General features: G+C 40.2%; 1 protein-coding gene and 1 long non-coding RNA gene across 4 annotated transcripts in view; one reads left to right on the top strand and one right to left on the bottom strand.

The window, feature by feature from the left end:
* CDH11 (cadherin 11) overlaps nucleotides 1-17,450 on the bottom strand; it is a 141,819-nt gene that overhangs the window by 28,810 nt on the left and 95,559 nt on the right. For all 3 annotated transcript variants that reach the window (XM_029237952.1, XM_029237962.1, XM_029237972.1), the window contains 4 exons: nucleotides 12,717-13,011; nucleotides 9,394-9,513; nucleotides 7,397-7,564; nucleotides 4,178-4,365 (listed from right to left, as the gene is read on the bottom strand). In XM_029237952.1, the coding sequence (XP_029093785.1) occupies nucleotides 4,178-4,365; nucleotides 7,397-7,564; nucleotides 9,394-9,513; nucleotides 12,717-13,011 (771 nt within the window). The remainder of the gene's footprint in view (nucleotides 1-4,177; nucleotides 4,366-7,396; nucleotides 7,565-9,393; nucleotides 9,514-12,716; nucleotides 13,012-17,450) is intronic.
* The window catches only part of LOC114904280, a 139,907-nt gene that overhangs the window by 115,795 nt on the left and 6,662 nt on the right, over nucleotides 1-17,450 (top strand). The window lies entirely within an intron of this gene.

The following is a 17,450-nucleotide window of genomic DNA, read 5'->3' as shown; positions in this document are numbered from 1 at the left end:
AAGATCCCACATACCGCGGAGCGGCTGGGCCCGTGAGCCATGGCCGCTGACCCTGTGCGTCCGGAGCCTGTGCTCCGCAACGGGAGAGGCCACAGCAGTAAGAGGCCCGCGTACCGCAAAAAAAAAAAAAAAAAAAGCATGATGTTTAGATATCATAGAGGGGTTATATTTAATCATGGGAAACATACACACAAAACACCAAATCCAACTGTGAGATTTTATTAAGGAAATAATGGTCCATCAATAGGATGGGATGTTATGTAGTCATTAAAAATAATTATGTATATTATATAGCAGCATGTAAAATGTTTATGATGTGCCATTAAGTTAACAAATCAGATCACCCTATGACTGCAACTGTTTTAAATGTTACATATCCACATCTATATACATGTGGACAGAGAATATAAAGAAATAATCAGGCATAAAAGTGGCTTTATTAAAATTATTATTTAAAAAAATATTTTAAATGCCTTCTAATGCTGTTCTCACACTGCTTTACAGGCAGTTTATTTGTTTGAAAGTAAATACCTCAGAAACTGTGCCAGGATCTCTCAGTGATAATTGGAGTCCCACTCAGTCAAAGGTGCTGCACGATTGGATTTTCCTCCCCAAGTCTACCAAGCCACCTACAAGTCTCATCTTTATTTTGCTAACCACACAGAGATTGTCTCAGTATCCTGAAGGCAGCTTCTCTCTCTCATGCACCATTATAATCTTGACACCTACTGTGTCTGACACAGAGTACTCAAGAAATATTTATTGCTTTCTAAGCTATTCAATAAATGAATGATGCTAGCTCCTAAATAACTCTTGAATTCTTCACCTTTACCTCTTCTGCCTTCTTCAGGTCTTTGTAATTCCTCCCTTGCATTCCAACAAGATTTCTTCAACTGGTCCCACTGTATCCATCTCAAAACCCTCAAGACTGAACTTATGCAAGTTTCTTAACTGTGTCCTATTTCCCTCGACACCAGTCTTTCATGAGCTTATTTTCTCTGACCTTCCTCTCCTTATCTATCTGGTAATTTCCTATTCATCTATGAAGGCTCAGCTCTAGAACTGCCCCCTGTAAGCAGTCATTCATGACCCATAGTCACAGATCGTATCATACTTTATCACAGTTGCTTCTCAGCTGGGGAGTGATTTTGCTGTACCTCACCCCAGGTATGTTAGGTAATGTCTAGAGCTATTTTTAGTATCACAACTGGTGGGGCTGGATGTGTGCTTACTGACATCTAGTGAGGAGAGGCCAGGGATGTTGCTAATCACCATACAATGCACAGCCCTGCCCCTACAGCAAAGAATTCTCTGTCCTGAAATGTTAATAGTGTCAAGGCTGGGAAAACCCCCTCTATGTTAATTGTCTTTTTGCTTTTAACTGTCCTGTTAAATTGTGATCTTGTGACCAGGACTCTGTTTCTTCAGTTTTAGATGTCCAGCCTCTCACAAAGGGTGTGCCTGACAAATAATAAAAACTCAATAACTCTTGGTAGAAAAACATTGAATGAATTAAGGAATAAGTGAAAAAACTATATTAAAAATATTTTTTAAAGACAAAAATATTTTCACGGATCTCTCTATATCTTTTTCTATTATTAAATCATATATATAATGATTTCTATAAGGATCCATCATTTTACTCTATTAAATTCACCTCTCCATATTTTTTCCTGCTGGACAGCTGGAACTTTGTGTTATAAGCTTAAGCAAACGTTCTTTCACAAGTTAAAGAACATCTTACTCTGTTTTGAACCTAAACATCAGTGCTTTATAGAAGATTATTCCTTTGCCCGGAAGAAACACATTGAGTTGGGGGAAAATGTGCAAATTAATCATATGCAGAGAGCTCACGTGCGATGTGTTAGTTCCACGGGGTGATTTACATGTTTCAGATTTTAGAGACACAGTGTGTGTTTACACCCTGAATACATTGAAAACAGGTGACAACCTAAGCATAACCAACTACCCAAATACTTGAACAGCAAAGGATGGGAAGCAGGAATTGCTGATGTCACTGCTCATATGTCAGTGGCAAGCAGGAGGGACGGAAATGTTAACTAACAAAGCCAGTTGACAGCTCTATGCTACACATAGTCACACAGCTACTTTTCCAGAGCAGAGACCAGAAGTGATTACCCCAGCCCCTTGTGGCTGGTGATTAGGCTTCTGTGGCTACACCATTCATCATCACTAATGTTGACTTTTCCAAGTGTCCAGAGTTCACCCCGACTTCCATATTCTTTTATGACAGAGCCACTTCTACTTTCTCTTTGTTTGGGTCCCCTCAGATTTCCCCCAAACCTAACAATGCTTCCTTATGCTGTGAAAAGTCAGCTTCCTAGAACATCTCTCTCCCTGCTCTCCTTACTGAAAGATTCCTCCCAGGCATCTCCCTCTACCCCACCCTTGCCTCCTCTCCAGCCACTGGCCTCTTTATTGATTCTTCAAATTAATTTTTTTTATCAGTGTTCCAGGCCAATCTCTTCCATCACACCAAAGAGCTTAATATTCATGTTACAAAACCAAGTTGAAAATGAATACTTGATTAAAACCAAGGTGATCCCATCATCCAATTCAGATTTAATACTCCATATACTTTGATGATGGAGAAATGTTGATTTCTCAAGTGGTAAATCAGGGGTAAAACTGTTTTAGAATGTACTGTAACTGTTTCTTTACCTGAAAGTGAATCAAATCTGGCTCTCTTCTATAACCCCCTTCTGGTCCGTCTATTTGCAAAATGTCTTGAGTGGGAAGATGTTCTAGAATACACTAAGTTTGAATTCCATGTCTTTAAATTACTAGCTGTGTGATTACAACCGGGTCAAATTATTTAATCTGTCTGAGCCCCAATCTCCTCACAATTAAACTGAGGTATCATTGCTGACTGGGATAATAACATCTACTTTATATGATTTTTATCATGTAAAATAAATGAATGCTTATAAGAGGCTCAGGCTTTGGCCAATATTTAGAACTGAGTAAATGTTAGGTTTTTTTTAAACCAAACAAGAACAAGCAATAATCTCATTTTTGTAGTGAATTAATCTCAGGGACACATTTTTAGCAACAATTTAGCTGACTATGAGGGAAGGCCCATTATTATTGCTTCTCAGGTTCAATTTTGAGGGAAAATCAAGCAGAGGTTTGGTTTAAGTTTCATAGAAGGCCCAGCAATGTAATGGACCTTGGATGTTTGAGATAAGAAAAGTTCCAAAGAGCCTATATTAACAGACTCAGCTTGGCAGAGCTAAAGAGGGAACTTCATGTATGCTCAGGGCTGTCTGTCCAAAATCTAGATTTATCTAGCTATCTTTCTTTCCATGGGGAAACTGTGCCAAGTCACATAAGAACTAACCAGCAATCTCAGGGCAGGTATTATCACTCCCCCTTCTTTTTTTTCCCAGTTTTATTGAGATATAATTTACATACAGCACTGTCTAAGTTTAAGGTGTATAGCATAACAATTGGACTTTCATACATCAGGAAATTATTACCACAATAAGTTTAGTGAACATTCATCATCTCATATAGATACAAAAGAAAAAGAAAAAGAATTTCCTTTTGATGAGCTCTCTAAGGATTCACTCTCTGAACAACTTTCATATATAACATACAGCAGTGTTAATTATATTAATCACAGTGTACGTTGCATCCCTGGACTTATTTATCTTATAACTGGAAGTCTGTGCCTTTTGACCCCCTTCATCCAACTTCCCCTCCCCCCACCCCCCACTTCTGGCAACCACATATCTGATCTCTTTTTCCATGAGTCTATTTGTTTGCTTGTTTTTGAAGGATAATTGACCTGCAATACCATCCTAGTTCCTGGTGCACAACATAGTGATTTGATATTTCTATATAGTTCAAAATAGTAAGTCTAGTTGTCATCTGTCACCATACCAAGATATTACATTATTATCGACTATACTCCCCAAATCATACAAAAACTAACCATCAAACTCAGGCAGGCATCATTGGCCCCTTCTGCCAGCTTCCTCTGGAATACAGTTCTGTTATCTCCCCAAAGCTCGGAGTTTAACTGCAGAGTCAGGTCCAGCCCTCAGTTGTCCATACTCTCCTTTCTTTAGCCTTCAACTCCCTGTTTCCAACAGCGGTGCCTCGGCAAGGCAGGCCACAGCACTGCCACATCTGATTCCTCACCCTAACTCACCTTTTTCAGTTTCACCACACCCTCCTGTGTTTCATAGTCCGTTGTGATTTCAAACAATTCCATCCCATCTCCATCAACTATATTGTATGTGACTAAGCCATTTTCTCCAATGTCTGGGTCTTTAGCCTTCACTCTTCCCACTTCCTCCCCGGGTACAGCTGCTTCTGACACAGACATCTGGTATACGCCTAGAAGAAGAAGACATCTATTTTTATTTTCCCTTTTATTTGGCAGCTGTAAGACTTTAGATTTCATTGAATCTCAATAAATTTCTCAAAGGGTTTGACATTGAACTTTCTATTGATTGAAAACATGAAAGAAGTGAATGGATGGGAGGAAGATCCCACATGGCTTGCTTGTCAAAGAAATGTTTTCTGCAAAGGATGATGAAACAATATCAGGGTCCAGGGTGGTAGGGTGGGGTCACCCGTCACATGTGAGAGAGGAAAACAATGCCCAGTTACATTTCCCATCAGGAACTGATGGAGAGCCATGTATATCTCCACACATTCAAAAAAATCAAAACTTCTTTTTACGTCTTTGGAATGGTCTGTAAGTTAATTCTAAGGCTCACATGTGGCACTGCCAGGTGCCCAGAAAAAGAACACCCTTCCCTGTTTAAAAGCCTTCCGTAGCTCCATATTTATTTTAAAATCAAATGCAAGTTGTATCCTTCATGGTCATGATCCTTCCAGCTGTATATCTGACTCTTCTTACTTTACCTCCTTCACCATTTGATTAACTGATACCTTATATGGAAAAGCTTCTCACTGGGCCAGACAAATCATGTGAATACCTGGGGATAAAAATTATAAACAAAGCAAACAGCAAATTGCAGAAACCCCTGAAGTGGGAACACAGTGAATACATACAGAACAGCAAGACCACAAGTGTGACTGCAGCCTTCTGGTAGGAGGTAAGGGTATATAGGGAGGCTGGGGCCCAACTGTGCACAAAGGGCATTGCAGGAGATGGAAAAGACTTCAGGTTTTCCTTAAACTTGGTGGGAAGCCACTGAAAGGTTTTCAGTAGAGACGTGAGATTTGAGATAATCTTATTTGCATTATCACAATTCAGAAATATTCTCTGCGAAACAACGTAGAGAAGCAAGGGTTGGAAACCTGGCCTCTACCACTTTTAAGCCAAGTGGTCTTGGGCAAGTTACTTAAGCTCTTTAAGCTTTAGTTTCCCCTTATGTGGATTTTATCAGTTCTAATACTCTGTCTGCATTTATCTATTGGGTTGGCCAGAAAGTTTGTTTGGGTTTTTCCATAACATCTTTTAGAAAAATTTGAATGAACTTTTTGGCCAACCCAATATATTGTCTGGCTGTGAGTACTTTCGGTTCAGACCCATATTTAACTTAAACACACCATGCCCTCCATGATAGAGGACAAGTAGGAGGTGGGAGTCTCTGCAGGTAATTACCAATTTACATGAAGGTTTAGAAAAACCTACTCTCAGTCTTCGTCAAGTTCATAGCTGTAAACCTGGTATCTTCACAGTAGTGATGTAACTTTACCCTATGATTGTACGTGAGCAAGGGCATTAATCACTACCTGCCAATAGTCCTGCATGGCCTTTTGCATCCAGCATACCAGCCAGCTTTAGAGTGGATAACGGAGCATGCAGTTTCTTAAGGCTTACGCTTATTGGAGATGCTGAACCTTGTGGCTGACCAGGCAAGGCAGTCTTCAACTCTTTGGTGACTTTATGAGAACTGGCTGTTGCCTTGTAATCCTCTATCTCAATGTCTCCCTTGCATAGATTGTTGTCTTTGGATTCCTTTGAGTGACCATGCATGGTGCCTTTCTGGGGCCCTACTTGGTGGCCTTCCCTGTTCTCTCATTTATAAAAAGTGCCATCTCTCTGGCAATAAACTCACAGTCTCTACCAGCTACTCTCCTCATTAATGAAGAAGACACTTTCATGGTGAACTCCCCGTGAACTAGCAGCGGCAGCATCATTACGATCACACTGTACCTCTGTCTATACTTATAATGTACACATAACCAGATTTGTGTACAAAATCTGGCTTTGCCATATCCTTCAGGCAAGTTACTGCACCCTTCATGGAACTCAGTTTTATCTGTAAAATGGAGGCTCTTGTAGAGATCTGTAATAGTAGTAACTATTCATTAAAGGATGGTAGTTGTTGTAATTATAATGATTAATAATGACCTTTCAAATCATTTTTTCTTTTATTTCCTGTTGCAAGCCTATCAGTTTTGTAGAAGGACCATAATCCCCTAGATAATACTGGTAATAATGGCTAACATTTGTTGACAACTTATGCCAGATAACATTGTAAGATTTTACACTAGCTCATTTAGTTCTAACAACATCCTATTAATTGAGCCCTGTGGAAGATTGTATTTTGCAAAAATAGTCAAAACAGTATCTCCAAGTCCACATGCTTTTCTTTCAACGTGACTTTAACAGTCCTTCCCTTGAAAGGTGGGGTCTACAAGAACTCCACTTACATTTGGGCAGTCTTATGACTACAGTAGAAATGATGCTATGAGATTTCTGAAGCTAGGTCACAATACGCAATACAGTTTCTGCTTGGTGTCCTTGGGGCTCTCTTCACTTTTAGAACCTATCCAAGCCACTCCTTTGAGGCTGATATGAAGGGGAACCAACAGCCAACATTAACTTGCCAGCCATGTGACTGAGCCATCTTGGAAGTAGATCTTCCAGCCCCAAACTGTGCCAGTTGATGCTATGGAAACAGAAACAAGCTGCCTCCTTCAGGTTTTGCCCAAATTGCAAACTCATGACAAAAATAAATGATTATAATTGTTTTAAACCACAAGATTTGGGGCAGTTTGTTAGGTAGCAATAGATAACTGATTCAGGTACTATTACATATCCAGGTTAGAAATGAGAACACTGAGACAGAGAAAGGTTAATTAATTACTACATCACATCATGAACACCTAGCAAAATGGATTTTCTGTTCCCAGGGTTGTAGAACATTTTATGTCTCCACTTTCTCCCACTACCTCTCCTCCACTTAAGTTTTTTGTTGTCGTTACTCCACTTAAGTTCTTTGTTGTCCTCCACTTAAGTTTTTTGTTGTCTTGTTTTTTGCAAGAATGATATAAAGAGCCTCCATTTGTCTAGATTTCTTCTGGAAAGTTGAGTACAGCAGGAATGGGTCAGAGAAGAGTTGGCTGTGGCACCATTGGAAAGTGAAAGCCAAGCCCACCTACTTACTCTGTGGAAACTTTGGTGGGTTGTCATTGACATCAGTCAGTGTGATCGTCACTTTGGTTGTCCCTGAGAGTCCACCCATGTGTCCACCCATGTCCTTGGCCTGGATCACCACGTGGTACTCCTCCTTAGCTTCCCTGTCCATATTGGGAAGGGCTGTTCTGATGATACCTGGACAGGTGAGCAGGGAACATCACAGATATTCATTGATAACATTATAACAAAAACGATCTAGGCACAGGGGAAGCAAAGATGAATAGAACAGCATCTGCCCTCACAGAAGAGTCACTCAAACATGGCAATTATCATCAAAAGTAGCCATACCTGGAGCATCATATAGATATATTTTCTAGCAAATTGTCATAATTATTAATATAGCATTAAAATTTTATGTTTCATATGTTGTACTGTAAATGCAAGTAATAACCTCACCCTTCTCAGGTGTGACACTTAAAGATCCTAAAGACTGATATATTTGAGGACGCACTGCATGAACATCAGTAACAAACCCATGCTTTTGGACTGCCAGCAGAATCTTTTGACTATCTATGCCTGCATGCAATTCTTAGAAACATTTCTATGGTCCATATTAAGTTAAAAGTAGAAGGCGATATATTAAAATGTTAATATTAATTTTTTTTAAGTGTATACCAAATGGGTTAAAAATACAGACAATGCTTATACAAACACTGTCTACTATCCGCTATCACTGGAAACAATGATACGTTAATAATTGAATTCTACATCATCTCTGGATATTAGCACATTATTGGTGTGGAAACCATGCTCACTTAAATCTTTTGGGAACATATTCAAGCTTTTTCTGTCTGTAGATATGGTAACATTTATACTGGAAATATAAGAGAGTGCTATGGAAGCTTTAAGCCCTTATCCTTTTCTGACCCTGACGTTTGTATGTTTCTCAGCAACATCCTTGAACTCACTGAGCCTCGTTTTTCTTGTCTGTTAAATAATTTGGTAGGTTCAAATTGGTGGTTCTTAACTATGAGTCCCTGAGACATGAAAGTTGCAACTGGAGTCCTTCCAGCGATTTTAACATCTCAAAAATCCATATGAAATCCCACATTTATCCTTGGTTAATCTGAAAATTAATTGGCAAAATTAACTGGTAAATGCCTTTGATGAAATCATAGCAAGCAGCCCCATAAATTGTGATCTGAAGCAAAGAGGCTACAAATAAATGATTACATAGGTAAGTGGAAGTTATATTCAATAAGTGGGCAAAGTATCTGATTGGCAGGCTATATATATACATATAAACATATATATTTGATAAATTTTAACTATAATAATAGAAGCGGATTGTTTGTAAACATCTTTCAAACACATGGGGGTATATTGCGGAAAAAAAGAAATGAGTTTGGGGTATAATATCGTGGACTAGCAGGTTCACAGGACTTTAGTGTTTATTCTAATAAAAGGATCCTAGAATCAAATTTGGTACAAATGGAGTGAAACATTTTGGCGTGGGTTTTGGTTGTTTGTATTTGTTCACTCTTTCGGTTTGCTGTTTGTTTTCTGTATGGAATTTGCAGAGCCTCCTTCTTGGATGCTAACGCCGCTGGGAATCTAAGCACAGTGGAGGAGGTTGGGGATATGCCTCCTCCCAGACACACGTTAGCATCAGTTCCCACCCCCACCATCCCCAGCCCTGGCTTTGAGAGCTGCCAGTTTTCATACCAGTCTTCAAGTCTTGTGGTCTCTTAGTTTGGATCCACAGTTGAATTTTATGATAAAACATACTTTAAGATAAATTCTTAAGTTGAATTTTAAGATATGATTTTAAGAGAAAAGTTGCATCTAAGATTATATTTATTACTGTGACACGGTGCAATACAGACAGTATCTAATCCTCACAATAGTCTTGTTAGGTGGCCCTTTTTATATTTTAGAAAACTAGGACTCAAATAAGTTTTAGTGAGCAGGCCTGGACTCCTTATTCACAATGTGTCGCAAATCGCAATGCCATTCCACGGTACCTGTCTGTGCTTCGACTGAAAAGTAGGGTTGTCCTTCCAGGATACTGTACACTAACTTGGCACTGTTTCCGTAGGTGGGGTCGTCTGCGTCTGAAGCTGTCACCTGGATTACTGATGTTCCTTAAAAGTGAAATACAGTCATTAGCAACAGTCCCTCAGCTTTTCAAATTATATTCTAGTTTGCAAAGTTTTATCTTAAGATTAAAAACTGAGGAGAGCCCCAAAATTATTCAACATGCTTTCATTTTCCGGGGTTGAGATGCAAAAATAACCTCCTTCCCTCCCTCTCTCCCTTCCTTTTTGTTTAATTCCCATAGCTTAAACATGAACTTTCTATATTCATAGTACATCCTGCTATACTTAGTAGTTAAAATAATAATATGAACATTATTGCAAAAACATTCTAAGACCCGTGCAACTGGAATGTTCAGTATATCAAATAATTAAATAAAAATCTTCCCAAATAGTATAATAAAGGATAATTAATGATGAATTGCTTTTCATGAAAGGACAGAGTGCAGTCCTCCATCTGTAGCAGAGCAATAAATACATCATTTTATTGTTGCTTTGCATGTAATAAAATGGCTGCTAATACTACATTTTAATTAATTGATGGCTATAAATATTGTACAGAATGTTGTTCCCTACTGGCATGAAAATTGCATCTTCCCATCTCTAACAGGTCTGGCAGTCATATAACAGAAACCACCAGTAGACATCTGGTGAGATCTAAGGCAAGCATTTGTGGGTCGCAATGGAAGGAAACCAGGGAATTGAAGGAAGATGGGATTCAGTTTTTCCTAGAAAAAACCTCTGTTCCCTGATGGTCACAAGTATCTGAGGGCATGAAATGCTGGGCTTCAGAATGGGGCAGGGGAGATGCTCAAGGGAGAGAGCTGGTTATTATAGAATTCCTCTGTGCCAGGCATTGTTTGGGGCATGTTCCATGTATTCTGCTCCTCTGCTGGGTGTTTTTACATTCACTGTGCTTGTGAGGTACTTAGTATGACAGGTAGGAAGTTTTGCAACCTATTTTTCAGAGTGGATTATTGCCAGAGTCAGGAGTCTAACCTCTACCCAGCAAACAACCAAACCCAAGTGCTTTCCGAGACAGTTTCAGCAGAGGGGCCAGGTTCTATGTGAAAGGCAAGGGAGTCCATTTACACAGCCTCTGACAACCCTTTAATTTACAAGGCTGTCAGTGATTTTCACATGGCATAAAAATAAATCTCACTTTTTTTTCTGTAATTCATTTTTTCATACAAATAACTTTTTTCTGAGCATTTCCCACATAACTAGGCACTATTCTAAGTAGTGGAGATTTATAAGGGAGTTAATAAGCTCTATTCTCTACCTTCATGGTAGAGCTAGGGAAAGTATTATTTTTTATGCTTAATTTGCTTCGAGGAATCCACTAAGTTCATTACAACTCTTTGTATTTTACATCTATGTTGTTTAACTCGCATTAGAGTTTACATTATCCTCATTGTATAGATGACAAAACAAAAACTGAGAAAGATGTAAGATGTCTGGGTTGACCTGGCTGGTCAGAGGCACAGCCATGATTCCAACCCAGTGCTGTCTGGCAGCAGACTCTACTCTCATAGGCCATGATGCAAAGTCTGATGTTACTCCTTAAGCACCAAGCTGCCCCAAGAGGTGGGATCAATGAAAATTCCCCTAGAGCATCATGTATGATGGCTGGCCTTTGTCCCCTGGCTCAGCTGCTGACACTGCTGTCCGCTATTTACTGATTTATTTGATGTCTGCTATTTCTCATTAAAGTCCCCAGGTGAATACTGAGAAACTAAAGAATTGGGCAGGGCAAAGGGAAGAGAAGAAGGCAGAAAAGGCTCAGCTGGGTTTTCATAAAGTATGAGAAGGGTTTGACTTTAGCTGGAGGAGAAGAAGGGGACAATTTTTTTTAGCATCAAAAGTTCTATATGCAGAATGGAAGGAGCTTAGAGTTGTAGAGTCATTTCTGTATCTAACACTCTTGAGCAAACTGATTCCCAATCTTGATGCTTAGTTTCCTCATCTGTAAAATGGCCCTGATGATCCTTACGTTCATGGGAACTTTATTATTTTTTTAAATGTATTTATTTATTTTTGGTTGCATTGGGTCTTCGTTGCTGCGCACAGGCTTTCTCTAGTTGCAGCGAGCGGGGGCTACTCTTCATTGTGGTGTGCAGGCTTCTCATTGCGGTGGCTTCTCTTGTTCTGGAGCACGGGCTCTAGGCGCACGGGCTTCAGTAGCTGTGGCATGCGGGCTCAGTAGTTGTGGCTCGCGGGCTCTAGAGCACAGGCTCAGTAGTTGTGGCACACGGGCTTAGTTGCTCCGTGGCATGTGGGATCTTCCCTGACCAGGGCTCGAACCCGGATTCTCAACCACTGCGCCACCAGGGAAGTCCTCATGGGAACTTTAAATCTCTGATTCGCGTAAGCATGCTCACTCCCTGATTAGTACAGCTCTGATCATTGTCTGAAAAACAAATCCTTCTTAATATGAGGCATGCTTCTCAAAAGACCACAACTACATGCATTCTATAAAGCCAAACAAAGGTTACTGCCAGGAGAAGGTAGCTAGTTGAATAAATCATTCACAGAATTGTCCTCTAACAATGTGATGTGTCTTTATGCATGATAAAAGACATAGCTGCTTCTGAATTATTCTAACAGGTGATGACATAGTGTCATGGTTAGATATATATTCTGGATTGACTTAATAGCTCAGATGACCTTGAATAAATTCATTAACCTGTTTCTAGTTTGGGTTTCCCATCTGCAAAATATTTTCAATAGGACCTACCTCATTGCAAAGATGAGTCACTGCCAAGATTAAATGCAATACTGCATGTAAATCATTAATTAGCATGGTGCCTACATGGCACAAATACTGCTATTACTTATTGAACACCAACATGCACTAGTGACCAGATGTATGTTATTTCTAATCCTGCATGACTAGAAACTTTTATCCCCATTTTACAGAGGAGAAACTCAGGCTAAGAGAACAGATGCAACTGATTCCCAGTCACAAGGTTAATAAGCACCAGGGCCAGGATGACATGGATTTGATTACGTCTTTCCTACTCTTCCACACCTCCTCATATTTTGTAAGCTTAGAGTTTAAAACCTCAGGGCAATTTAAAATATTTGAAACGTCAGCTACATATATGAAATTTTTTTGTTTGTTATTCTACCATAGAAGATACAGCATAAATTCTACTTCCTGATTTGGGAGAATAGGCACCAGCCTGCCCACCCACAGAGACACCAGGCCTGCAGGTGGAGTGGGTCCGCCCTCCCCTGCCCTTACGTACCCACGTTGGACCTCTCAGGCACGTTGGCATGATAGGTCTCGTGTAAGAACTCGGGAGGGTTGTCATTAATGTCCTGGACCTTGACGATGAATTCTGATGGCGGCTCCAGGGGCCGGTTGGTGTCCCTGTCCACCGCCTGAGCCATCAGCGTGTACTGGGCTCTCTCCTCTCGGTCCAATGTCTTGGTAGCATGAATGTTCCCTGATTTGTCATCAATCACAAAAATGGTTCCGGCTCCTTCACCTGAGAGAATGTATTTAATGTTCCCATCACCAGAGTCAATATCGGAATGAAGCTAGGAAAAGAGAAATCGAGATTTGTAATTCCTTGACAGATGCACTGGGGAGGTAGAGACACACTTACATGCTGTTGAGACAATACACTGTTTACATACACACACACACTGAGAGCGAGATGTTCTCACCCCATTTTACAAATCAAGAAATGTAATCTTAGAGGAGATAATTGTCTTGGCCAAGGTCACACAGCTGGGGAGCAGTGAAGCCAGGGTCCAAACATTTTTAAATTTTAAGATTCGTGTTGTCCCTCCCACTCTCCCATTACATATGCACACATACAAAATATATAAAATATACATTAGTTCAGTTATTTTGAAAGAAATATGCACATACTATAGAAAATAAAAAAACACACATTTGTGCAATAAGTAAATCTTATAAGTTCTGATTCCCATTCCTTATTTTTCCCTGCTCAGAGACAGCTCTTATGACCAGTTTCTTGTGAATCCTCTAAGACATATTCTATGCATATGCAAGAATATCTATACAGATACACGTGCTTTGGTTTATTTTTACACAATAAAGTGCATAGTGCACATGCCACTCTTCACTTCTGCCTTCCTACCACAATAAATTCAGAGGACCCTTCCACACTGGTACATATAAATCGACCTCATCAACTGTATGGATGTTATTATAATTTCAGTCCTCTTCCAAAGGACACTAAGATTCCAAAGGACACCAGGCTTTTGTTACCTCAAACAATCCATTGGTCAGACTTTCTGAAAGACCTGCTGTGTGGCACAGGACGTATGAGGAGCTGAGGATGGAACCTGCCTGAACAAGCCCCCATTCCCATCGTAAGCATGGGGTGAGTGGGGTGGGTTGATATATATGCAGCTCTTAGACTAAAGAAAGACTATATATCCTTGGGATTTTCCCCTCTGTTGACAAAGCCCAGAGAAATGATGGAACTTGCCTAAATCCACGGTTGGCAGGGCCAGGAAGTCATCCAGGTCTCCTAACTACCCACCTGTGCCTTCTGCCTTGACTCTGCTCTGTGTGTTGTAACATGGAACTCCCCCCCAAAGACCACATCCAATTTTCCTGTAGCAATAAACTCTTTATTGTACCTTGTTGCCCAACCTCAATTTCTGCAGCTATCATCTCGATGAGTTCCTCTGTCCTCATTTTACCCTTTGTGGGAAAAGATAAGCATTACTTTCACCATTCTCATAGGCTTCAAGAGTAACCAAGTGGATAAAAAGCCCTTGGTTCTACCTACTACGTAAGAAAACCTAGTATAAACTAAAAAGCTTTATTCAAATGACATTGAAATATAATAATGCTTACTACTTATAATTATTATCTTATTATTTATTATAATTCCATTTTAATATTATTAATGCGATTTAAATTATTATTATTATGAAACCAAGACTTAGAAAGCTTGTCCAGAATCACAAAGCAGGATTGAACACATTGCTTTAAAAAACTTTTTGTATTGTTCCAGTTTCCCCAAAAATATCTAACTGATTTACAGTGCCTCAGTGAAACACCAAATATTTCAGCTCAGGGGGATACCTGTAGGTACAAATTACATGTTGATTTTAGTCTATAGTGCTTCTCAGGAAAAGAAAAAAAGCATACTTTCCTTCAGAACTTGTTATTCATAACAAGCTATGTGCTGTCATGAAATTATGACTACACATTTCTTATGAATAAGGCAGTTTGCGAGTAATATACAAAGCTATTGGAATACATGAAGCTACAAAGGATGACCCAAATTGCCCCAGTCTTCATACAAGTTTCCACAGTGAGGGCAGGATCCCTGCCCCCATTCCTCTGGCTCCCCACCTAACCCCCAATAATAGTTTATGTTCATTTGTTTTCCCTGCCTCAAACCTGGCAAAAGTCAGGGGCTCAGCCATGTGAATGCGCAACAAGGAAATCAATGCAACACTTACTTTAATGGGAGTGTTTAGACAAGGAATGTTTCTAGGGACCTTCGTATATTACATATGAATTCGGCAAGACTCTTGGGAATTAAGCGAATTTCATGATCAACCAAATAACTGAAAAACATTCAGATATACTGCTCATTATTTTTATCTTGTTTTCAGAGTTCAAAGTTGGATATAAATTCCTTTTTTTCCCTCTCCAACAAAGATGATCCATACAACCAACAATGATATTTATTAGTTTCAACACAAAAAGCAGTTTGGCAAACCATTCAGTGCTATCAAGGGATCATTTGCTGAGGTGGACACAGCCAACTCCTAACTCCCAAGACTGATGGCATCCCCTCTGCAGAGCACAGCATGATGCAGACTGTGCTTCCTGCAGGAAATCTAACAGTCCATGGTTTGCCAAATTACACTTTTTTTTTTTTTTTTTTTTGCGTTACGCGGGCCCCTCACTGTTGTGGCCTCTCCCGTTGCGGAGCACAGGCTCCGGACGCGCAGGCTCAGCAGCCACGGCTCACGGGCCCAGGCGCTCCGCGGCATGTGGGATCTTCCCGGACCGGGGCGCGAACCCGTGTCCCCTGCATCGGCAGGCGGACTCTCAACCACTGCGCCACCAGGGAAGCCCCCCAAATTCCACTTTTTGAGAGCATCTTATATCACTCAACCTTGAATGTCATCAAATCAAAGGTTTTTAGGGAACAAGTCATCTAGTCTAATCCTCCTATTCATGGGGAACTACAGATCAGCATTGCCTCAAAAGGAAGTTCCATAGGATCCAACCACTTTATTTCTTTTTACCCCCATCCAATCCGACATCAGGCTCATTTTCGTGTGTCTAGATTTTCCGTCCTCTTCCATCTGCTGACTTTTAGGAGGCATGACACCTGCTTGCTCCACAGAGATGCTGAAATGGCCCTCTGGGTCCTGTCTCTTCTGCACTCCCCGCCCTAATACACACCCTGCTCCTCACTGAGAAAGTCCCCGTGGCAGATGTTCTATTTCTCAGAACAGTTCATGCACAGCTTTCCACATTGTTCAAGCCACACAGTTCCTGCTGTGGCTCAAGTCTCTTCTTCCTCTCTGGGCATACAGCCCATCTCCTTGATGGAAGGAATTCTATGTGCCAATTATTTCCCTGTGCTCCATTTCTCAAGGATACTTCTACTTTGGGTGTAATCTTTCCATTTTGGATATAAATGATGAAATTGCTCTAGTACATCTCTTCAAAAAGGCACTTTTCCAACCCTTAACAATATTATTGAGATGCTAATATGAACCTCCTCCAAATATGTCAATTCCATAAATATGGAATGCTATTCTCAAGTTAAGCAGCAACTAAGATAACTTCACTGAAATCTATGAGGCTCAGAAATGAGCACCCCACAAATCTGCTCTTGTCCCTTTCCCCCTTCACAGGATAACTTTTACTCATCCTTCAGGTCACAAGTTATTACCACTGTCTCCATGAAACTTCCCTTCATCCCTCCCAAACTTTACCATGTAGACTGAATTGCTAGTGAATTTCTTCATTATTCTACTCCTTGTTTTAGTTTTTTTAATTGCTTAGGTAAGTGTCTCTTTTCCACTAGTCCCTGAACTCTTTGAGACCAAGGACTATTTTACCCTAGTTTACCATTTGCCTCACTCTGTACCTTCCCATAACAGGCTTTATGTTCTTATGTGTGTGAACACATATCTCCTCGCAGTTAAGGTCACTGTTCTCTAAAAGGTGGCTGTATGTTTTACCATAATTGATATAGCAGGCAGTTTTTCAAACATCTTTTGTTTGTTTGTTTGTGTTTTTTAATTTTGGCTGTGCTGTGCGGCTTGCAGGATCTCAGTTCCCCGACCAGGGATTGAACCCGGGCCTCCTCAGTGCAAGTGCTGAATCCTAACCACTAGACCACTAGGGAACTCCCTCAAACATATTTTGAACTCTCTACCCTTGCACTTTTTGGAGGGTGTACCCAGAGAATGCAGGATTTCTCAGTAGTACTAAGACTCTCAAGCCTTCTGAAATGGGTTTTGCCATCCCTAAGCCAAAGTGGATAAAATTCCACCCATTCTTATGACACATCCATTCATCTTGTCAAATATTCACAGCGGCGTCCCCAAAGCTGGACTTTGGTACAGGACCTGGGGATACAAAAATGACGCTGTTCCTGATGGAAGGTAGTTTAGGGTCCAGTGAGGGAGACAGATGAATACGTAGACATGTGTACTACAGAAAGGAAAGCTATGAGAAAAGAGTCCAGAGCATCATAAGAACACAAATGATGGCATCCAAGTTTGGGTTTGGATGTGGTAGGGGAAATGCCCCCAGTTGGAGAATGGTTAAATAAATAATCATCATTTCTATTCAGTAGACTCTACTGTGTAACCGTTAAAAAACAGAGTTTTGAGGGCATAACATCAAGTGGAAAACTGAAGTGTTAACATGGATAAGTCTATGAACTAAAAAAAAAAAAAAAAAAAAAAGGCTACAAGGATGTATGAACAATGATTTTGTGGTTTTTACTGATGGCCAG

Source organism: Monodon monoceros, unplaced genomic scaffold (assembly GCF_005190385.1).
Source record: "Monodon monoceros isolate NGI ecotype Baffin Bay Population unplaced genomic scaffold, NGI_Narwhal_1 Super_Scaffold_10, whole genome shotgun sequence".
In the NCBI taxonomy this organism is placed as follows: domain Eukaryota; kingdom Metazoa; phylum Chordata; class Mammalia; order Artiodactyla; family Monodontidae; genus Monodon; species Monodon monoceros.
This window is presented reverse-complemented; position numbering and strand designations above follow the sequence as displayed.